General features: G+C 42.8%; 2 protein-coding genes across 2 annotated transcripts in view; one reads left to right on the top strand and one right to left on the bottom strand.

The window, feature by feature from the left end:
* Nucleotides 1–1,274: 1,274 nt before the first annotated feature.
* The window catches only part of LOC121574727 (transmembrane protein 150A-like), a 102,799-nt gene continuing 79,577 nt past the window's right edge, over nucleotides 1,275–24,496 (bottom strand). The window contains exons 7-8 of the mRNA XM_041887278.1: nucleotides 3,688–3,865; nucleotides 1,275–2,901 (exon numbers count right to left, since the gene is read on the bottom strand). Of these exons, the coding sequence (XP_041743212.1) occupies nucleotides 2,657–2,901; nucleotides 3,688–3,865 (423 nt within the window). The 3' untranslated portion in view covers nucleotides 1,275–2,656. The remainder of the gene's footprint in view (nucleotides 2,902–3,687; nucleotides 3,866–24,496) is intronic.
* On the top strand, nucleotides 8,123–10,379 carry LOC123491608 (SCAN domain-containing protein 3-like). Its single transcript, XM_045222861.1, has 2 exons — nucleotides 8,123–9,739; nucleotides 10,134–10,379. The coding sequence occupies exon 1, from the start codon at nucleotides 8,129–8,131 to the stop codon at nucleotides 9,734–9,736; it is 1,608 nt and encodes a 535-aa protein (XP_045078796.1). The 5' UTR covers nucleotides 8,123–8,128; the 3' UTR covers nucleotides 9,737–9,739; nucleotides 10,134–10,379.

Genomic DNA, 24,496 nt, shown 5'->3' with positions numbered 1-24,496 from the left:
AATAAGGCAGCATTGAAACAGTGGAGACAATTGCATTATAAGATCTCTTAGCACAGATCTGAAAGGCAGGTGGATGGTTTGACACAGTGCAGTTAGGTGGGAGAGTGGATACAGATGGTTTATGTCTACATTCTTTGGAAGAAGACCAGCAGCAAGCAGCAGTTCCATCCTGTTCCCTTTAGGCCCCAATGCCAGGATAAGCTAAAGGGACAGAAAGCCAAAAGACTGTTATGTAGCCTAGTTTTACTACATTGTCGCCTTGCAAAACAACAACTGTTGTTGACTGAAACAGAAACCGATTGAACCCCAGGCTGACAAAAAGAAAAGTTTGGGAAATCGAAAGCAGAGAAGGCATGTCCACTCCTTGTTTCTGTGATTATAAATTCAGTGCCTTCGGAAAGTATTCAGACTCCTTGACTTTTTCCACATTTTGTTACATTACAGCCTTAATCTAAAATTGATTAAATAAAAATATTCAGCAATCTACACACAATACCCCATAAGACAAAGCAAAAAACGTTTTTTAGAAATGTTTGCAAAAACAGAAATACCTTATTTACATAAGTATTCAGACCCTTTGCTATGAGACTTGAAATTGAGCTCAGGTGCATCAAGATTCTCTGGTCTGATGAAACCAAGATTGAACTCTTTGGCCTGAATTGCCAAGCGTCAAGTCTGGAGGAAACCTGGCACCATCCCTACGGTGAAGCACAGTGTTGACAGCATCATGCTGTAGGGATGTTTTTCAGCAGCAGGGACTGGGAGACTAGTCAGGATCGAGGCAAAGATGAACGGAGCAAAATACAGAGAGATCCTTGATGAAAACCTGTTCCAGTGCGCTCAGGACCTCAGACTGGGGCGAAGGTTCACCTTCCAACAGGACAACGACCCTAAGCACACAGCCAAGACAACGCAGGAGTGGCTTCGGGACAAGTCTCTGAATGTCCTTGAATGGCCCAGCCAGAGCCCGGACTTGAACCCGATCGAACATCTCTGGACAGACCTCAAAATAGCTGTGCAGCAACACTCCCCATCCAACCTGATAGAGCTTGAAAGGATCTGCAGAGAAGAATGGGAGAAACTCCCCAAATACAGGTGTGCCAAGCTTGTAGCGTCAAACCCAAGAAGACTCGAGGCTGTAATCGCTGACAAAGGTGCTTCAACAAAGTACTGAGTACAGGGTCTGAATACTTAAATAAATTAGCAAACATTTTGAAATACCTGTTTTTGCTTTGTCATTATGGGGTAGTGTGTAGACTGATGAGGGGGAAAAAACTATTAAATCAATTTTAGAATAAGGCTGTAACCTAAAAAAAAGTCAAGGGGTCTGAATACTTTTCGAAGACACTGTAGATTCTCGATTCTGGTCCTCTGTTTTTCAGGCTCTGAAACTTTTCTGATTCCTGTGATTTATCTTGATCAGCCCAGACAGAGCTCTGGCTTGTATTAGCTGATTTACAGGTGGGTTCTTCCAGTCCTCTTCTCCACTCTCAACATCCATACATTTTGGCTGAACAGTACAGTCAACATGTAGATAATACAAGTGTTTTGGATATTATGTATAACATACTATTGGAGGTTTGGCTTTTTATATACTCAAGTGTCTCTAATAATCATAAGGAAAAATACATATTTTTACAGTCTGCAAAAGTCTGCATTCCAATGTACAGCTTTATAAGGCACAATGTTTAAGTAGCTTCAGTAGAAAAATAAGGTAACTCTGGTATCCAGTTATTCCCCGGTTTAAAACCAAGGTTCAATGACCAGTATACTGTTCATCAGTGAAGCATCCATGTCATCAACACATTCATGGTAGTGAGTCCTCAGTCTTTCGCTACATGTGAGGGGAGTCATTTCAACCATTTGAAATATTCAAAATATTCAAAATATTCCATGTGGCATATTGGGAGCTGTGCGATGAGGCCCAACTCTCATGGTATTGTTGTTGTGTGTTTTAAAGGACAAATGATGGCAGGTCGTTGTCTTGTTTGGACTCTAGCACTGAGGGAAACATCAACGTCTGCTCGCTAACAGTCTCTGAAAATAAATTTGTATTTGGCCAATTCAAGAGCGTTTGATTATTGGATTAGGCTCTACGTTGCACAGGCCTAGCTCTCCAATGCAGGCAGTCTCTCTCTATTCTCTAATGCGTTCCTCTATTTTTCTCTCAACCTCTCGCTTTCTTTAATTTTTATATAGCCATCTGGTTGCATGCCCTCCTCCCTTAACCTGCGTCGAGATGACAGTGATGTCATCAGACAGCAGCAGGCTCAGACTCAGCGGCCCCAGGATCACTTCCTGTAATGAGTGATGGGGCTCCTTTGGCCGGAAAACAGGGGATGAAGGAAAAGGAAAATAAGATTTAGTTCATTAGTTATGTGCAAACACAAGCAGGGTCTTTGGAGGCTGGGACAGGGCTGGGGACATGGGAACAGTACGAACCCACATCTCCCCCATGGTGTCCACACCCCCGGGCCTGGTGGAAATGGTAGAGTCCACTCCACCAACGCTGAGCTTATATGTGGCAATGGCATAGTCCACTTCCCACCCTGGAATGGGGGTGTTTTGGTGTCTTAGCGATGGATACTCAAAAGTCCCTCCACCTCCCCCAGATTGATAATGGCACAGGCCAGCTTTCTGGCCTCTCTCCCAGGGACTACAGCATTGACATGCTCTCAGGGGGGTGTGGAATGGGACCTCCTAGGGACTCTACTTTGTGGTCTCTCCCGTTCGGCCCCAGGGCTCCCCCTCTGGCGAGCACCATCACAGTATCTCCTGTGACACCGGCGAACTCGAAGGCAAAGGTTCCGTAGAAGAGCATGATGATGACGCAGAACACCCACTCAAAGATGGCCGATGCGTGCTGCAGGATGAAGCTCTCCTGGACAAAGAACACGCCACCTAGAGGCAGAAAGGTCAAGGAGCACAACTACACAGACTGACCAACTAACAGACTGATTGATTGACATACATACAGACTGACTGGCATGAGAAGAGGATGGCCAAGTCCCAAATCAACCCCTAGCCCCTATGCACTAGTGGAGATATCCTATATTTGACTACAGCAGCAACATTCCTATTCTTTCCATCTTCAACTCCTTATGTCCTCCTCTCTCTCCATCTCTATTCCCCATTTCCCTGCTCTCCATCCCTCCTTTCCTTCCCTTCTCTCCCCCATTCCTCCTCGATTTCAACAACACCTCTCTTCCTCCATCTTCCCTTACTCCTCCCTCTCTCCTCTCTGATTGTGAAGATAGGTACAGATGTAGGATCTTAATTTGAGCCATTTTGCTACAGCAGGAAAATAATCCTGTCGCAACAGGAAATGTGAATTATTACATGGATTATAATTAATGGACATTTTTGTAGGGGTTGATACATTTTTCGTATGTGAAAAATCTGTCTGAATCAATTGTGAATCAAGTGGACATTTTGAACTTCAGAACAATTTAAACCTCAAATACACTATAAGTTAGACATTTTCTGCATTGCAGGAAAGGTCTCCTGCAACAGGGTGATTAAATTAAGATCCTACATCTGTAGTAGCCTTTGCTTGTGCGAGACCCAGAGCGGGTCATAAGAGTGGGGTCTATCTCCTGTTTCTGTAGTGTGAGACAGCTTGATGTACAAGTACACCCCCTTAACACAGATGTTACTGAGTATGGTTCAATATCTTTTGCAGGATACTAAGCACCAGCGTGATGAAGGCCAGTAGTGTCATGCCCAGTCGTAGGTGAGCCAGGCTGTATTCTCCCTGAGTCTTGGCCAGCCTGTAGGTTAGAGCCGACTGCAGACACACAAACAGCATACTTGTGGGGAATGCTACCCCTGCCCCCACATAGTGGAGGATCTTAGCATTGTCCACCTGGGGGAAGGAAGAAAGAAAGAAAAACACACATCCAGACAGACAGAGAGAGAGTGAGAGATACATTTATTAGTATAGTATGGATTTTCATTTGTCTCAATGGGCATTGAACAAGTCACATATTCATACATGATGCTAGACATCACTTGAAAAGCCCTCTCTCTGTTCTGGCCTCTAGTGTTGTTGTGTCTCAGTTTGGCCAGAAGGGCGCAGCAGCAGTCAGTCATTGAAATAGTACTGAGTCAGGTAACCCATTGAGTGAGTGAGTGAGTGAGTGAGTGAGTGAGTGAGTGAGTGAGTGAGTGAGTGAGTGAGTGAGTGAGTGAGTGAGTGAGTGAGTGAGTGAGTGAGTGAGAGAGAGAGAGAGAGAGAGAGAGAGAGAGAGAAAGAAAACAGGGCAACCAGTGGAGCACAAACATTGTAAATACAACCAATATTTATCTGTTTACTTATCTTCCCCTACTATTCGTACTACAACTATCTGCACCTTCTTAAAAACACTATACATAGCTGAAATGTCTATCCATTTTAAACCTTTATGAGTGCAATGTTTACATGTTTTATTCGTTTTTTGTATCTTCTCAATTTTGGTTATTGTTTATTTTGCTTGCTTTGGCAATGCAAACATAATGTTTCCCATGCCAATAAAGCCCCTTTGAATTGAATTGAATTGAAAGAGAGAGAGTAGAGATAGTAGATAGAGAGAGAGGTGAGAAAGAGAGAGAGATGTGAAGAACATGGCCAGCGGTACAGTACAGTATAACGCCTCCTTCTCCCTCCTTATAACACACATCCAGCCGCAAACACACAATACACAAAGGAGCATGTGACCACACACACACACACACACACACACACACACACACGCCTCAGTGGCACCAGACGGCCTGATGGGACCTGATAACAGAAAAGCACATACACTCAAAGGAGCAATGCAGGGGAATGACCAGACCAAGGGGACCGACACACAATTAATTAATGAATGAATGAATGAATGACATGTATTTACAGTGGCTTGCGAAAGTATTCACCCCCCTTGGCATTTTTCCTATTTTGTTGCCTTACAACGTTTAATTAAAATGGGTTTTTGGGGGTTTGTATCATTTGATTTACACAACATGCCTACGACTTTGAAGATGCAAAATATATTTTTATCGTGAAACATACAAGAAATAAGACAAAAAAACTGAAAACTTGAGCGTGCATAACTTTTCATCCCTGTATTTAGCGCCATCCATCATTCCTTCAATTCTGACCAGTTTCCCAGTCCCTGCCGATGAAAAACATCCCCACAGCATGATGCTGCCACCACCATGCTTCACTGTGAGGATGGTGTTCTCGGGGTGATGAGAGGTGTTGGGTTTGCGCCAGACGTAGCGTTTTCAAAGGTTGGCCAAAAAGCTCAATTTTAGTCTCATCTGACCAGAGTACCTTCATCCATATGTTTGGGGAGTCTCCCACATGCCTTTTGGCGAACACCAAACGTGTTTGTTTATTTTTTTCTTTAAGCAATGTCTATTTTCTGGCCACTCTTCCGTAAAGCCCAGCTCTGTGGAGTATACGGCTTAAAGTGGTCCTATGGACAGATACTCTAATCTCCGCTTTGCAGCTCCTTCAGGGTTATCTTTGGTCTCTTTGTTGCCTCTCTGATTAATGCCCTCCTTGCCTGGTCCGTGAGTTTTGGTGGGCGGCCCTCTCTTGGCAGGTTTGTTGTGGTGCCATATTCTTTCCATTTTTTAATAATGCATTTAATGGTGCTCCGTGGGATGTTAAAAGTTTCAGATCTTTTTTTATAACCCAACCCTGATCTGTACTTCTCCACAACTTTGTCCCTGACCTGTTTGGAGAGCTCCTTGGTCTTCATGGTGCCGCTTGCTTGGTGGTGCCCCTTGCTTAGTGGTGTTGCAGACTCTGGGGCCTTTCAGAACAGGTGTATATATACTGAGATCATGTGACACTTAGATTGCACACAGGTGGACTTTATTTAACTAATTATGTGACTTCTGAAGGTAATTGGTTGCACCATATCTTATTTAAGGGCTTCATAGCAAAGGGGGTGAATACATATGCACGCACCACTTTTCCGTTATTTATTTTTTAGATTTTTTTTTAACAAGTTATTTTTGTCATTTCACTTCACCAATTTGCACTATTTTGTGTATGTTCATTACATGAAATCCAAATAAAAATCCATTTAAATTACAGGTTGTAATGCAACAAAATATGAAAAACACCAAGGGGGACGAATACTTTTGCAAGGCACTGTATGTGTCAAGTCGCCTTTAGCAACTGATAGTTCTCCCAGAACTAATACATTCCATATGAAAATTACTATAATATCTATTTCTAAGTTAGCCTAGCTATTATTAACTAACACAGAGGACCAATTGATCAGACCAAGGGCTTGGGCTACAACAACACCTTTTCTTCGCCCTCACTAACGCAGTATGAAATGATTGTAGGTTTTCTAGGCTCTCCCTCAGAGATTTGATTAATCTCTATGTCTCTTCCTATAACCAAGGTTCATACACATTTTGACAGATGGAATTTCATGACTTTTCACCAAATTTCCATGAACAACAATTGCCGGCATCTCTATGTACATATAAAAAAGTAAGCGTAGTGTGGTATCGACACTGGGAGGCTGCTCTCTGATCCCATGTAACATCTCCTGTCGTTGTGCAAGGCACTTAACCCCCACAAAGTAGAATACCTGTTAGACAACTGTATAAAACACATGTGGTCAACCCTCAGCCTGGAGAGCTACTGGGTGTGCAGGCTTTTGTTCAAGCCCTGCTGAAACACATCAGAGCCAGTTTATCAAGGTCCGATTGAGCAGCTCATTTCTAAAATGTGGTTTGTTAGAGGGGGACTGGAATAAAAGCCTGCACACCTAGTTAAATAAAGGTTCAATAAAAATAAAATAAATAAAAACATCCATTAGCGCTCCACCCATAGCAGTGTTAGAGATAAAGACAGCATGCAGTGCACTAACACCCCTCCCTTCCCTCCTCTCATCCCTCTCCTCTCCTCTCCCCAACAGCAGTGTCCATTAGGTCAATCCTATTGCTTCTGGCCCAACACCTTCACATTTAGCTGTCACACTCCACTAGAGCTGAAGAAAGGAAAGTACATGAAAGCACACACCAGTAGAGCTGAGGAAAGTACAGCCTTTCTGCCAGTCTTTCCAATGTAAACACCATTAGCTAGCCATATGTTCTAATGCGGCCTGCCCTGCCACACACACACACCCGGTACTCACTGTTCTCTCATGTCTCCCTCTCGTTCCCTGCCTGGGAACTATAATTAGCAAAATGTGTGTACTTATGTGTATCAGTGGCGATCGGTGACGTTTAAGATGAGGGAGGACGATAATTGTTTTTATGAGCCTTATTTCTATTACAGCATATTGGATGACTGTCATTAATATTCCATTCACCCAGCTCAATGTTACATGGATAGGTTTAGGCTACTACACGATACTCACATTTTCCCTATACCCATCATGAGGTTGCTATAACCTAGCCTATGAATGAAAGTTTACAACGTAGGTGCACAGGTCGAGACAAATTTGAGTAATCAAGTTGACAGACATTGACACATTCAATAACGCCTTGCACACTCTTGCCTGCATCTAGCTCAGCCAACCCCAATAAGCGGCCCGCGGGCCAGATCCGGCCCGCAAGAGCCAAATGTCTGGCCCACACTGACAGCATTGGCATTCACTTGTTATAATAAACATGAATTTAATATCCGCGGCTCTGCTTTATTTTGAAATTATCCCACACCTTGACCTGTGGCCTTTACCGCGTGCATACGTAAGACGTGCTTTGCGCGCTTTGCGTACTAATCTCCACTCGACTAGCTACCTAGTGTAGTGTCACACACACACACAGTAGCCGCAGCCGCTCGCCAGTTAACCCTCTTTCATCAAAAGGACTGACCACTTCCTCACAAAAAATTATTAAATCCAGTCAAACCAACATGGCATTTGCCAAGATACGCAAGGTAGACCAGGAGAACCGTCAGTTCAAAACTGACTGGACTGAGAGGTATTGCTTTTTTTTACCGGACCACAACAGTGCTAAGCCCACATGCTTAATATGCATGCAGACTGTAGCTGTAATCAAAGCGGACAATCTGAAGCGGCATTTTAACTCTATTCATGCTGCCAGTTTTAATGCAAACTACCCAGAAAAATCTGACCAGTGCAAACAAAAAATTGCAAGCATGTTAACGTCATAGAACCACTCGGTTTTAACTATGTGTAAAACAACATCGGCACAAGAGAGCGCAACAGCTGCCTCATTACACGTTTCTTGGAAGCTTGCAAGAGCTAAGAAGCCATTCGCCGATGCAGAGTTAATTAAACAATGTGCAATCGACATGGCTGCCGAAGTTTTAAACCAAGAGGAACCAATAAAAAAAGAAGTTGTTGAGCTGTTGAAGCAAGTGCCGCCGTCGGCTAACACGGCAACCAGAAGAGTCGAAGTTTTGGCGGAGGAGTGTTTTTCCAGTCTACTCACAGATTTGAGGAAAACCGAAGCATTCTCACTGGCAATAGACTCGTCTTGTGACCGAACCGACATGGAACAGCTGTCTGTGTTCGCAAGATTTTTTGATGGGAAGACATTCCGGGAGGAGCTGCTGTGTTTGATTTCTCTACCCGGGCGTACAACCGGGGAAATAATATTCAACGAGCTGACACAGTTCTTCGAAAGGAATGGCTTAGATGTGAGTAAAATTGTCTCTGTTGTTACCGACGGGGCTCCGTCAATGGTGGGACACCGCCAGGGCTTGGTAAGCAGGCTTTCTGCCGTCAACCCAGCACTCCTGGCATTTCACTGCATTATTCACAAGTCAGTTTTGTGCGCAAAACTGTGTGGAAAAATGAAAGAGACCATGGATACTGTGACTCGACTAGTTAACTTTGTCCGTGAGAGCTCTAGTCTGCAGCATTGCCTTTTTAGAGCATTACTCGAGGAAATGTCAGCTGAACACAGGGATCTTTTGCTCCACAATGACGTTCACTGGCTGAGCAAAGGCCGTGTGTTGGAGAGGGTGTGTGACCTGCGTGATGAACTTGTGTCATTTTTATCCAGCCTGCAGAGCCTAAAAGACAGCGACTTTTTGAGCTTTTTAACTGACAACAAGGTGATATCAGATGTTACTTTTTTGTGTGACATCATGTCTCATCTAAATCACCTTAACCTGCGACTACAAGGCAAGAACCACACTGTTGCTGACATGTATGAGGCGATTGAAGCTTTCCGGTCAAAGCTGCACCTCCTGGAGAGAGACATTCATGGGAGAAAGTTGCACTTTCCACGTCTGCGTGATCATTGTGAGAAGAATAAAATGCAGGAAGATCCAGCAATGAAGGATTTTGTGTCCAGGCTGGCAGAAAACTTCATGGAAAGATTTGAAAGCTCCCCTAAACTCTCAGCGGACATCCTTCTCTTCGTAAGACAGCCGTTTTCTGTGTCAGCTGACGGCCAGTGGACTGCAGAGGCCAAAAAGCTGGTGCCTTCCATAGATGAGGCTGCTCTTCAGATGGAAATCTTGGAGATGGGAACATCTGATTTGCTCAAAGCTCAACACAAGGATGCACTGGTGAGTGACTTTTGGATCAACGTGGTTCCCCAAGCTCGTTTTAAAAACACCAGAGATATTGCAATGCTCCTACTCACGATGTTCCCCTCAACATACATCTGTGAATCAGCATTTTCTTCAATGAATGCTATCAAGAGCCAGGACAGAAACAGACTCTCAGATTCACATCTTGGACAGTGCCTCAGGATTGCCACAACAGAATACAAGCCTGACATCAGAAAGGTTGGCTCATCCCGTCGCTCTCACTTCTCTCACTGATTGGTGAGTGAACCAGATCCAATTATTTTTTTGCTATTTTTCAATCTTCTTGTGGTATAATAATTATTACAATGAAATAACCATTTCATATTTAATAGCATGTTTTCTACTAAATATGCTACACAGCTTAAATAAAAGTAAATGGCATCCAACTAGTTAGTAAAATGTAAAACTTAATACACAGCAATAAAAAAATTATACACAAATAAAAGCTAATTAATTATATTGTCACATTAATATCAAACACTTTTGGTTGTTAACAGCTTGATATTATTTGGTTCACATATTTTAAAAGTTTAAAAACTAATGTGGCATATTCTGATAACACATTTGAAAAGTACCTAACTAAAATCTCTGTCTGTCTGTGTTTGTCCTTCTGTCTCTTCTCTTCTCTTAGAAAGACCGCCTGAACGCAGATATCCAAAGCATGGATGTTCCAGACAGAAGTGGGCGCTGTGTGTGTGTGTGTGTGTGTGTGTGTGTGTGTGTGTGTGTGTGTGTGTGTGTGTGTGTGTGTGTGTGTGTGTGTGTGTGAATGTGTTTGCTGGACTTTTTGTTTGCTGACTGTTTGCACAGAATATGCTCCAGGGGCATTTCATAATTAAATAGTTGGTTTTGGACTCATTTAGTATTTTTCATTTTTCTCTTATGTGACTCCTAACACCACTACTAATAATTATAAAATCACAATAGAAGTGAAAACTGATCAAACATAAAACTGTGTCCAAAAAAACAAACATGTTGGCCCTCGGCTTGGCATGCCTGACCAAATTTGGCCCTTTTGGAAATCTAATTGGGGAACCCTGATCTAGGGTGTAATCATTAGTCCAACAGTTGCAAACGAGAGTTTCTATTGGACAAATTCAGGTATGTTTATCCCCGTTTCGTTCCGTTTGCTTCCGCTTAAGAAACTTATTTCAACAGAATCGGCGGAATGAATACACCCCTGATCACACACAAACACAGTTCACTTTCATAGCAGCCACATACAAACAGCATAATCCCTTTGTTGTATAATTACTTCTTGCATCTACACGCTCTCCACCTCACACCTTTTCCCTTCGTTTGTTGACTTCATTGCACAACACATCAGCTGTCTGTGACCAGGTGAAAAAAACTTTCCAAGCCAAACCTTCATATCATAACCGCTAACTGCTACACACAGACTACATCGTTGTCACCATATTAGCTAACGTTATAGTCAACATAGCTACTAGAACTAACGCTTTAGTAAACCCGCTACAATCATGTAGTACAGTGTACAGTCAGCAGCAAGCAGATTAGCAGTTACACCAGCAGGCCCCGGTGGCAATAAATTAATAAAACCAAAAGCTTACCTCGACTTGGAAGAATTCCAGTGTTGGATAGCCATAGCCAGCTAACTAACATAGCATCTCTCTCTGTTTGAGAAGGCTAAACTAGCTAGCTGTGTTCGCTAGCTAAGTGAAAGTGAAAAAAAATATACAACTAAATATAGCTCTCTCTCTCATTCTCTTTCTCTTGCTTCTCCTTCATTTAAAAAATACATGTATTTGTTTAAAACTGTTCAACTATTGCCTTTCTCTCTTTGAGTCAACTACACACCACATTGTATGTACTGCAGTGCTAGCTAGCTGTAGCTTATGCTTTCAGTACTAGATTAATTCTCTGATCCTTTGATTGGGTGGACAACATATCAGTTCATGCTGCAAGAAGACGTCCTCTGGAAGTTGTCATAATTACTGTGTAAGTCTATGGAAGGGGGTGAGAACCATGAGCCTCCTAGGTTTTGTACTGATGTCAATGTACCCAGAGGATGGAAACTAGCTGTCCTCAGGCTAACACCATGGTGCTACCCTACAGAGTGCTGTTGAGGCTACTGTAGACCTTCAATGCAAAACAATTATTTGGTGACGTGAATATATTCAGTATAGTTTTATCTAAAAAGGATAACTTTAATGTTTTACTATTTATATTAAATTCACTGAGGAGGATGGTCCTTCCCTTACTCCTCTGAGGAGCCTCCTATGTACATGTGTATGCCTGTGTGTGTGTGTGTGTGTGTGTGTGTGTGTGTGTGTGTATGTGTGTGTGGGTGTGTGTGTGACAGAGCGAGGAAGTTTGTTGATATAGAGACGCTCTAAATCAACAAAGAAGAGAAGGCCCATCTACTCTCAGCAATGAGTCGCTGTGTGTTCCCTCAAAAAGTTAAGAGATGGGGGAAAAGGCGAGGAGAGGGGGGAGATGTGGAGGAGAAGGGTAAGGGAGTAAGGAGAGATTAAGGGAGAGAAGTGGGTGTTGACAAAGGGATGGAAGAGGAATGGAGAGAATAGAGAGAGCAGTGGATGAGAGATGGAGATGGGAGGACAGGGGTCTGGAGTGTTTACAGAGAAGCTAAAGGCGTCCGCATGCATCCGCAACAGTTCAGAAGACTTTGTGCATATATTCTGACGACATTTTGTGACGTTTTTGTTTTCAGGCACACTAAACATTTTCTTGAGGCAAGCCGAAGTCGGTAGCCGAAGTCTACCCCCTTCGTCGGTGATTGGTCAACAGTAGGGCTTCTTCAATAAAGTTTTTCATTGAGAAAAACTGCACACAACATCTTAGTTAAATGTAGAATTGCGCGGCTAAGATCTCCTCGGCAAAAACGTCAAAATTAATGACAGATTTCTTGAGTTATCTTATATTAATTCTGACTATTTTGAGGAAGTGTATACTGGCTACGGCGTCTCACAATAGATAAACAGTACTATTGGCGCTTTTTTCTCGTTTTTCAAGCAAAGGTCTCTGAAGGGAGTATGCGAGCACAGTCGTTCACCTAGGTGACAGCCGAACTGAAGCATGCTGACGCCTTAAGGAGTAGCATCCACCTAGACCCCCCCCCCTACCTGTCGGAGGCAGGGTGAAGAGTCTGACTAGCACACTGATACACACAAACATAACAACAACTCTTTGAAGTGTTTACTGGTGATATCCTGTATTTATTATGTTGCTAATGTGGCCTTTTTGAATGAAACAGCTGCAGACTGTAGATAGATGGAGGAGAGATTAGGTGAGAGGGACAGGCAGTTCAGACTGAATAGTGGAGGACGCAGAGCGTAGAGAAAAGAGGGTTAATTGTGAAAGAGTGAATAATAAGTTACAGGGGGGAAAAAAAGTATTTAGTCAGCCACCAATTGTGCAAGTTCTCCCACTTAAAAAGATGAGAGAGGCCTGTAATTGTCATCATAGGTACACGTCAACTATGACAGACAAATTGAGAGAAAAAAATCCAGAAAATCACATTGTAGGATTTTTAATGAATTTATTTGCAAATTATGGTGGAAAATAAGTATTTGGTCACCTACAAACAAGCAAGATTTCTGGCTCTCACAGACCTGTAACTTCTTCTTTAAGAGGCTCCTCTGTCCTCCACTCGTTACCTCTATTAATGGCACCTGTTTGAACTTGTTATCAGTATAAAAGACACCTGTCCACAACCTCAAACAGTCACACTCCAAACTCCACTATGGCCAAGACCAAAGAGCTGTCAAAGGACACCAGAAACAAAATTGTAGACCTGCACCAGGCTGGGAAGACTGAATCTGCAATAGGTAAGCAGCTTGGTCTGAAAAAATCAACTGTGGGAGCAATTATTAGGAAATGGAAGACATACAAGACCACTGATAATCTCCCTCGATCTGGGACTCCACGCAAGATCTCACCCCGTGGGGTCAAAATGATCACAAGAACGGTGAGCAAAAATCCCAGAACCACGCGGGGGGGGCCTAGTGAATGACCTGCAGAGAGCTGGGACCAAAGTAACAAAGCCTACCATCAGTAACACACTACGCCGCCAGGGACTCAAATCCTGCAGTGCCAGACGTGTCCCCCTGCTTAAGCCAGTACATGTCCAGGCCCGTCTGAAGTTTGCTAGAGTGCATTTGGATGATCCAGAAGAGGATTGGGAGAATGTCATATGGTCAGATGAAACCAAAATAGAACTTTTTGGTAAAAACTCAACTCGTCGTGTTTGGAGGACAAAGAATGCTGAGTTGCATCCAAAGAACACCATACCTACTGTGAAGCATGGGGGTGGAAACATCATGCTTTGGGGCTGTTTTTCTGCAAAGGGACCAGGACGACTGATCTATGTAAAGGAAAGAATGAATGGGGCCATGTATCGTGAGATTTTGAGTGAAAACCTCCTTCCATCAGCAAGGGCATTGAAGATGAAACGTGGCTGGGTCTTTCACCATCACAATGATCCCAAACACACCGCCTGGGCAACGAAGGAGTGGCTTCGTAAGAAGCATTTCAAGGTCCTGGAGTGGCCTAGCCAGTCTCCAGATCTCAACCCCATAGAAAATCTTTGGAGGGAGTTGAAAGTCTGTGTTGCCCAGCGACAGCCCCAAAACATCACTGCTCTAGAGGAGATCTGCATGGAGGAATGGGCCAAAATACCAGCAACAGTGTGTGAAAACCTTGTGAAGACTTACTTTGACCTGTGTCATTGCCAACAAAGGGTATATAACAAAGTATTGAGAAACTTTTGTTATTGACCAAATACTTATTTTCCACCATAATTTGCAAATAAATTCATTAAAAATCCTACAATATGATTTTCTGGAAAAAATATTCTCAATTTGTCTGTCATAGTTGACGTGTACCTATGATGAAAATTACAGGCCTCTCTCATCTTTTTAAGTGGGAGAACTTGCACAATTGGTGGCTGACTAAATACTTTTTTTCCCCACTGTATGAAAGAGGTAGGAAAGTAATTCAGAATTGGGAGAATTGGAATGGAGGAATACGTGTAAAGAGAGGGGGTGTAGAGAAACTAGGGATGGGGTTAGAAAACGGGAGGCCTATACTAGAGTCCTGTGTGTATGTGGCTGTGTGTGAGCGACGAGTGTGTGTGTCTGGTGTGGCTGTGTGGGAACGTGTGTAGACAGGTCCAGAGAACCTTCAGTTGTCTCTAGGGGAGAGAAGGAGAGAGACAATCAAACTGACTACCAGTCATGCCTTTCACACCTCCGCCTGCTTGTCTGTGCACATCCCCTCGTCATTCCTCTTCTTTCCCTTTCCTTTGCTCTCAGAGAAGAAATGTGCAGGTCTCTTTTCTCCTTTCCCCTCTTTCTTTCCCCCTCTTTCTTTCCCTCTCCTGCTTTCCTGTGGCCAGCGTCCACAGAGGGCACACTCAGAGTAGTGTACTATTCACATCCTCCCCTCGTGTGTGTGTGTGTGTGTTTTGGTTTTACTATACTTGTGGGGACCAGAAGTGAAACAAGCCAAATTCGGACAAGTGGGGACATTTCACCGGTCCCCACAAGAAAAAAAGGCTATTTTAGGGTTAGGAGTTAGTGTTAGTTTATGGTTAGGGGTTTGGGGTTAAGGTTAGGTTTAGGGGTTAAAGGAAATTAGGATTATGAATGGGAATTCATTGTTTGGTCCCCACAAGGATAGTAAAACAAACATTGTGTGTGTGTGTGTGTGTGTGTGTGTGTGTGTGTGTCTGGGGCCATCTATTCAGGTCCTCTCCTGTCAGTCTAAAAGTGTCTGATTCATAGACCCCTACCCTGTCCTGTCTTACATAACACAACATAATATCCTAATGGTGTCATTATAGCCTAGTACTGATAGTGATTGTGTTGTTTTAGTGGTAATTGTGTTGTGAGCAGTGGTGTAAAGTACTTAAGTAAAAATACTTTAAAGTACTACTTAAGTAGTATCTGTACTTTAGTTTAATATTTATATTTTTGACAAATTTTACTCCACTACATTCCTAAAGAAAATAATGTTATTTTTACTCCATACATTCCTGACACCCAAAAGTACTCATTACATTTTGAACGCTTAGCAGAACAGGAAAATGGTCAAATTCACGCACTTATCAAGAGAACATCCCTGGTCATCCCTACTGCCTCTGATCTGGCAGACTCACTAAACACAAATGCTTAGTTTGTAAATTATTTCTTAGTAAGATTGTGCCGTCTGGTTTGCTTAACAAGGAATTTGAAATTATTCATACTTTTACTTTTGATACTTAAGTATATTTAAACCAAATAGTTTTAGACTTTTATTCAAGTAGTATTTTACTGGGTGACTTTCACTTGTACTTGAGTCATTTTCTATTAAGGTATCTTTACGTATGACAATTGGGTACTTTTTCCACCACTGTCTGTCAGAACTGCCTATTATATTTTCACTGCTTTAAAATTGTCTACTAATGTGTAGCCTATATGAATGTTAAATATTGTATGTCTATGAATCTAGATATGTATTTATGTCCATCCCATTTGTTGGATGAAGAAAGTTTTATAGAATTGAATTGAGATTAGAATTGAATTGAGTACAGAAAGTTCCAGACGGGCTCTGATTGGGTACAGATGGGGTCTGTGACACGTGTGCACACGGTCTCCTCCTGGCTGTTAGACAACACACACACACACACACACACACACACACACACACACACACACACACAGGGGATGAGCCGTGATGACTCACTTCCCATAAAATTCCCCCTAGTTTTTCCACTGAACGCTCCGAGGGCAGAGAGGCCCCAGAGGGAAGGAGAAATGGAAGGATGGAGGGATGGATAGAGGGAGAAAGGTAAGGGAGGGAGTCACAGATGCAACTCCCTGTTCTTACTTTTGTTTTGGCACGCACATGCACACACATATACACACACACAGACACACACCACAAAGAGACTAAGGAGAATCAGGGGAGTAGTGAAGGTGGCAGCTTTGCTCCTATCCTCTCCAGTTTTTTTAAATCCCTGTCTGGCATTCAGGGTAGAAACATCCTGTACACACACACACACACCACTTCCTTCCACAAACATACCACAGCACGGGGAGCCCAGAACACCAAGAGCCCAGAACACCAGGAGCTAGAGAACGACCAATATGGATTTTTTAGGGCCGATGCCGACACTGATTTCTGGGGGTCAAGGAGGCCGATGGCCGATATTTTAGACCGATATTCAATATCATTAAATTAGCCATGTATACATTATAATGCATACATTATAAAATCAAACAATAAATGTAACTGTTTTTAACAATCTAACTACATAACAACATAATGGTAATCATTTCATTTGAATGGTAAATGTCTTGATAAACTGGGTAAATTAAGATGGCATAGGCCTACTCACAATACAGGTGAATGCATATTCAATAGGAGTGTGTGCATGCATTGAGTTATTGAGCTTGTTTTGGCTGATCAGTGGAGTCTATGGTGCTACAGATGACAAACAATCTGTGTAGTGGCGATTCCCTATGAAAAGCCACTGGCACAGGAGAAAGCTGTCCATAACACGTCCACAAAAATCAGCTTTCCAAACGTTACTCGTTTTGGGTGAAGTTCCCATTTATTTGCACATATAAAATATAAATAGCTCCAAAACACATATTCCTATAGAAAAGGTGCAGAGAGATGCATTCTATAATCTGTATCTGGGATACGGTAAGAACTGTATGCGCTCTCCTGTGACCTGTGCTAACCCTACCTGGTCACCTGTGCTACCTACAGTGCATTCGGAAAGTATTCAGACCCTTTGACTATATCCACATTTTGTTACATTACAGCCTTATTCTAAAATGGAGTAAATTGTTTTTTTCCCTCATCAATCTACCTACACACAATACCTCTTAATGACAAAGCAAAAACAGGTTTGTAGAAATCTTAACAAATGTATTAAAAATAAATAAATAAAATATCAAATTTACATATGTATTCAGACCCTTTACTCTGTACTTTGTTGAAGCACCTTTGGCAGCGATTACAGCCTCAAGTCTTTTTGGGTATGATGCTACAAGCTTGGCACACTTGTATTTGGGGAGTTTCTCCCATTCTTCTCTGCAGATCCTCTCAAGCTCTGTCAGGTTGGATAGGGAGCGTCGCTGCACAGCTATTTTCAGGTCTCTCCAGAGATGTTCGATCGGGTTCAACTCCGGGCTCTGGCTGGGCCACTCAAGGACATTCAGAGACTTGTCCTGAAGCCACTCCAGCGTTGACTTGGCTGTGTGCTTAGGTGTCGTTGTCCTGTTGGAAGTGAACATTCGCCCCAGTCTGAGGTCCTGAGCGCTCTGGAGCAGGTTTTCATCAAGGATCTCTCTGTACTTTGCTCTGTTCATCTTTCCCTCGATCCTGACTGGTCTCCCAGTCCCTGCCGCTGAAAAACATCCCCACAGCATGATGCTGCCACCACCATGCTTCACCGTAGGGATGGTGCCAGGTTTCCTCCAGACGTGACGCTTGGCATTCAGGCCAAAGAGTTCAATTTTGGTTTCATCAGACCAGAGAATCGTGTTTCTCATGGTCTGAGAGTCCTTTAGGTGCCTTTAGGCAAACTCCAAGCGGGCTGTCATGTGCATTTTACTGAGGAGTGGCTTCCGTCTGGCCACTCTACCATAAAGGCCTGATTGGTAGAGTGCTGCAGAGATGGTTGTCCTTCTGGAAGGTTCTCCCATCTCCACAGAGGAACTCTGGAGCACAGTCAGAGTGACCATCGGGTTCTTGGTCACCTCCCTGACTAAGGCCCTTCTCCCCCGATTGCTCAGTTTGGCCGGGCGGCCAGCTCTAGGAAGAGACTTGGTGGATCCAAACTTATTTCATTTAAGAATGATGGAGGCCACTGTGTTCTTGGGGACCTTCAATGCTTCAGAAAGTTTGGGGTACCCTTCCCCAGATCTGTGCCTCGACACAATCCTGTCTTGGAGCTCTACGGACAATTCCTTCGACCTCATGGCTTGGTTTTTGCTCTGACACGCAGTGTCAACTGTGGGACCTTATATAGACAGGTGTGTGCCTTTCCAAACCATGTCAAATCAATGTAATTTACCACAGGTGGACTCCAATCAAGTTGTAGAAACATCTCAAGGATGATCAATGGAAACAGGTTGCACCTGAGCTCAATTTCGAGTCTCATAGCAAAGGGTATGTAAATAAGGTATTTCTGCTTTTTATTTTGCAAAAATTTGCTAAAACCTGTTTTCGCTTTGTCTTTATGGGGTATTGTGTGTAGATTGGTGAGAATAAATAAAATATCAATTTTAGAATATGGCTGTAACGTAACAAAACATGGATAAAGTCAAGCGGTCTGAATACTTTCCGAATGAACTGTACATACACACGTGACTAGTGACCCATGCCCCCAACAAGTGCCCTCTAGAGTACAAAACAAGTTAAAATAACCCTTGACAGATAACATATACACAACACATAAACAGGCTAAAATGGCTCCTACAATCTGTAGCCGTCCATTTGGGACATATTAGCCCATCAACTGATCAATATAATGTGCATATACAGTAAGCATCACTCCATCTATTCATCTATTCAATGCAAATGGGTCCAACATAACGTCATGATTTGTGATCATGGATGCTTATGAAACTAGTATTATTAGTCATTTTCCGTGATCAGGAAAAAGTTGCTTTTTCATATTTAAAATTGATTAAATTGAGATTTTGTCTCACTGGCCTACACACAATACCCCACAATGTCAAAGTGGAATTATGTTTTTAGAAATGTTTACAAATTAATAAAAAAAATGAAAAGCTGAAATGTCTCGAGTCAATAAGTATTCAACCCATTTGTTATGGCAAGCCTAAATAATGTGCTTATCAAGTCACATAATAACTTGCATGGACTCACTCTGTGTGCAATAATAGTGTTTAACATGATTTTTTAATGACTACCTCATCTCTGTACCCCACATATACAATTATCTGTAAGGTCCCTCAGTCGAACAGTACATTTCAAACACAGATTCAACCACAAAGACCAAGGAGGTTTTCCAATGCCTCACAAAGAACGGCACCTATTCGTAGATCTATTCTTTATTTTTAAAAGCAGACATTGAATTTCTCTTTGAGCATGGTGAATTTATTAATTACACTTTGGATGGTGTATCAATACACCCAGTCACGACAAAGATACAGGCATCCTTCCTAACTCAGTTGCCGGAGAGGAAGGAAACGGAACAGGCATTTCACCATGAGGCCAATGGTGACTATAAAACAGTTACAGAGTTTATTGGGCCCTAACCTATGGATTTCACATGACTGGGAATACAGATATACTGTATCGGGCCGATATTGGCCAATATTGGCCTTTGCCGATAGTCCCTCTACATAGCAAAACTGTTGCTATGACTGCCGCCAAGGCCTAATGTACTGAACAACGTTTTTTTAAGACCCGCACCCTAATCTCGCCGGCAACCCTCCTATAGTACCAAAAATGTATGCCCCAACCTTGGCCCCAGTACCATGCATGCACGGAGACATGCACGCATGCACGCACACACAGTTTAAAGTCCAGGCACTGAGCCAAGGTTCGAAATATCTAAAATTGCAGAAACTCAGTCCTGAACAACCAAAGTGTGTGTGTTCCGGTATGTGAGTGGTCCATAACTACAACATGAAGCAGATCTGGAATGTAACAGTCAGAGGTGAGGTAGAGAGGAGAGGACAGGAGAAGAGAAAAGAGAAGGGTTGGGGCAATGGAGGAGAAGTGGAGAGGGGAGGACAGATGAGTGAAGGGTTGGGAGGAGCGGACGAGTGGAAGAATAGGGGGGGTGGGGGGATATTAGGTAAATTTTAGGTCTTTTTGCAAATTTTAGGTATTGTGAGCGGAAACTTGAACGTTGTGAGAATGTTGTGCAACTTCCGCGTTTACAGTGCACAATGAAGCTGTACCATTACAGTTTTAGACAGTAGCCAATAGTGGCTATTTGAGCATAATGTAGGCATACCAACAAAACCAACGGAGCAAATCCCATAACATTTTCACGTGGAAATAGCTTTTGATTTCTATGCTATATCCTACAGTAGCCTATATGTGGTGTTCAATGCAGGCCTACATTGCATGATACTTTTACAAACGTTTTAACATTATGAATGACATAAATTTATGATTTTTTTACTTGGTTTGTTACACCATGGGCCAAATAGGTTACTGTAAATTACATTGTATTGTTTTGTATGATGCAAGAAACGACTTTACAAAATACAATTGAAAACTCGTCTGTCCTCGGTTGCAACAGTCACTACTGAGTTCCAAACTGCCTCTGGAAGTAACGTCAGCACAAGAACTGCTTGTCGGGAGCTTAATGAAATGGGTTTCCATGGCTGAGCAGCCGCACACAAGCCTAAGATCACCATGCGCAATGCCAAATGTCGGCTGGAGTGGTGTAAAGCTTGCCGCCACTGTACTCTGGAGCAGTGGAAACGCGTTCTCTGGAGTGATGAATCATGCTTCACCATCTGGCATTCTGACGGACGAATCTGGGTTTGGTGGAGAGAAAGCTACCTGCCCCAATGAATAGAGCCAACTGTAAAGTTTGGTGGAGGAGGAATAATGGTCTGGGGCTGTTTTTCATGGTTTGGGCTAGGCCCCTTAGTTCCAGTGAAGGGAAATATTAACGCTTCAGAATAAAATGCCATTTTAGACAATTCTGTGCTTCCAACTTTGTGACAACAGTTTGGAGAAGGCTCTTTCCTGTTTCAGCATGACAAGGCCCCCATGCACAAAGCTAGCTCCATACAGAAATGGTTTGTCGAGATTGGTGTGGAAGAACTTGACTGGCCTGCACAGATCCCTGATCTCAACCCCATCGAACACCTTAGGGATGAATTGGAACGCCGACTGTTAGCCAGGCCTAATCGATCAACATCAGTGCCCGACCTCACTAATGCTCTTGTGGATGAATGGAAGCAAGTCCCCGCAGCAATGTTCCGACATCTAGTGGAAAGCCTTCCCAGAAGAGTGGAGGCTGTTATAGCAGCAAAGGGGGGACTAACTCAATTTTAATGCCCATGATTTTGGAATGAAATGTTCGACGAGCAGATGTCTACATACTTTTACATACTCATGTAGTGTATATAGTGCAAACTAATGGGGTGAACTCAGTGAAGTTCAATCTCTTGCGTCTCTGCGTGGCATAGCATTTCTTCTGTGCGGCAGCTTAGAGGGAACATTGGTGCCAAGCCAGGTTGTATCCATCGCAGATTTCTCCTGATTGAGACCTACACAACAGATGTTGTGAAAAACTGGACTAAACTCAACTTGAGACCACCTTTGAGGAGTGAATCGGCTGTCAAACTATTGCGGATGAACTAGCATAGATCCTCTCATGATATGGTGCTGTGACACCATTGTGCTATGTGAAACCGTTGTAAAACCTTTGTGAAATACAATGCATTCGGAAAGTATTCAGACCCCTTCACATTTTGTTATGTTACAGCCTTATTCTAAAATGGATTGAGTAAAAAAAAAACATCTAATCAATCTACACACAACAACCCATAATGATGAAGCGAAAACTGGTTATTAGAAATGTTTGTCCGTAGAGCTCTGAGACAGGATTGGGTCAAGTCACAGATCTGGGGAAGGGTACCATTGAAGGTCCCCAAGAACACAGTGGCCTCCATCATTCTTAAATGGAAGAAGTTTGGAACCACCAAGACTCTTCCTAGAGCTGGCCGCACGGCCAAACTGAGCAATCGGGGGAGAAGGGCCTTAGTCAGGGAGGTGACCAAGAACCCGATGGTCACTCTGACAGAGCTCCAGAGTTCCTCTGAGGAGATGGGAGAACCCTCCAGAAGGACAACCATCTCTGCAGCACTCCACCAATCAGGCCTTTATGGTACAGTGGCCAGACGGAAGCAACTCCTCAGTAAAAGGCACATGACAGCCTGCTTGGAGTTTGCCAAAAGGCACCTAAAGGACTCTCAGATCATGAGAAACAAGATTCTCTGGTCTGATGAAACCAAGATTGAAATCTTTGGCCTGAATGCCAAACGTCACGTATGAAGGAAACCTGGCACCATCTCTACGGTGAAGCATGGTGGTGGCAACATAATGCTGTGGGGATGTTTTTCAGCGGCAGGGACTGGGAGACCAGTCAGGATTGAGGGAAAGTTGAACGGTGCAAAGTACAGAGAGATCCTTGATGAAAACCTGCTCCAGAGCGCTCAGGACCTCAGAGTGGGGCAAAGGTTCACCTTCGAACAGGACAACGATCCTAAGCACACAGCCAAGACAATGCAGGCGTGGCTTCGGGACAAGTCTCTGAATGTCCTTGAGTGGCCCAGCCAGAGCCCAGACTTCTCTGGAGAGACCTGAAAATAGCTGTGCAGTGACGCTCCCCATCCAACTGACAGAGCATGAGAGGATCTGCAGAGAAGAATGGGAGAAACTCCCCAAATACAGGTGTGCCAAGCTTGTAGTTTCATACCCAAGAAGACTCTAGGCTGTAATCGCTGCCAAAGGTGCTTCAACAAAGTACTGAGTAAAGGGTTTGAATACTTAAGTAAATGTGATATTACATTTTATTTTTTTTATATACATTTGCAAAAATTTCTAAAAACCTGTTTTTGCTTTGTCATTATGGGGTATTGTGTGTAGATTGATGAGGGAAAAAAATGACTTAATCCATTTTAGAATAAGGCTGTAACCTAACAAAATGTGGAAAAAGTCAAGGGGTCTGAATACTTTCAGAATGCACTGTAGTTGTGGAACAGTGTTGCATTGCTGAACTACCTTGTGCTATGTCAAACAGCCATGTAGAGTTGTGAAACAGTTGTGGAACAATGTTGCGTTGCTGAACGTATGTACCTGGTGCTATGCAAAACAGTTGTAAAACGTGTGTGAATTAGTTGTCGAACAGTGTTGCGTTGCCGTCAGAAAGTATTCATACCCCTTGACTTCTTCCACATTTGTTGTGTTACAGCCTGAATTTAAAATTGATTAAATTGATTTTTTTCACCCATCTACACACAATACCTCATAATGACAAAAGTGAAAACATGTTTTTAGACATTTTTGCACATTTATTGTAAATGATATACAGAAATAACTAATTTACATTATTATTCACACCCCTGAGTCAATACATGTTAGAGTCACTTTTGGCAGTGATTGCAGCTGCAAGTCTTTCTGGGTAAGTCTCTAAGAGCTTTGCACACCTGGATTGTACAATATTTGCACATTATTATTTTTAAATTCTTCAAACTCTGTCAAGTTGGTTGTTGATCATTGCTAGACAGCCATTTTCAAGTCTTGCCATAGATTTTCAAGCCGATGTAAGTCAAAACTGTAACTAGGCCACTTAGGAACATTCAATGTAATATTGGTAAGCAACACCAGTGTATATTTGGCCTTGTGTTTTAGGTTATTGTCCTGCTGAAAGGTGAATTTGTCTCCCTGTGTCTGTTGTAAAGCAGGTTTTCCTCCAGGATTTTGCCTGTGCTTAGCTCTATTACGTTTCTTTTTATCCTAAAAAACTCCCTAGTCCTTGCCGATGACAAGCATACCGATAACATGATGCAGCCACCACCATGCTTGAAAATATGAAGAGTGGTACTCAGTGATGTGTTGTGTTTGCCCCAAACATAACGCTTTGTATCCAGGACATAAAGTTCATTTCTTTGCCACATTTGTAGCAGTTTTACTTTAGTGCCTTATTGCAAACAGGATGCATGTTTTGGAATATTTGTATTGTATTGTACAAGGCTTCCTTCTTTCACTCTGTCATTTAGGTTAGTATTGTGGAGTAAATACAATGTTGTTGATCCATCCTCAGTTTTCTCAGCCAATAAACTCTAACTGTAAAGTCACCATTGGCCTCATGGTGAAATCCCTGAGCGTTTTCCTTCCTCTCCGGCAACTGCATTAGGAAAGACGCCTGTATCTTTGTAGCGACTGGGTGTATTGATACACCATCCAAAGTGTAATTAATAACTTTGACATGCTCAAAGGGATATTCAATGTCTGCTTCTTTTA

Source organism: Coregonus clupeaformis, chromosome 1 (assembly GCF_020615455.1).
Source record: "Coregonus clupeaformis isolate EN_2021a chromosome 1, ASM2061545v1, whole genome shotgun sequence".
Lineage (NCBI taxonomy): Eukaryota > Metazoa > Chordata > Actinopteri > Salmoniformes > Salmonidae > Coregonus > Coregonus clupeaformis.
This window is presented reverse-complemented; position numbering and strand designations above follow the sequence as displayed.

Bases quoted from the DNA above. Each gene is read 5' to 3' on its own strand.
- LOC123491608 (XM_045222861.1), top strand. From the start codon at position 8,129: ATGTGTAAAACAACATCGGCACAAGAGAGCGCAACAGCTGCCTCATTA.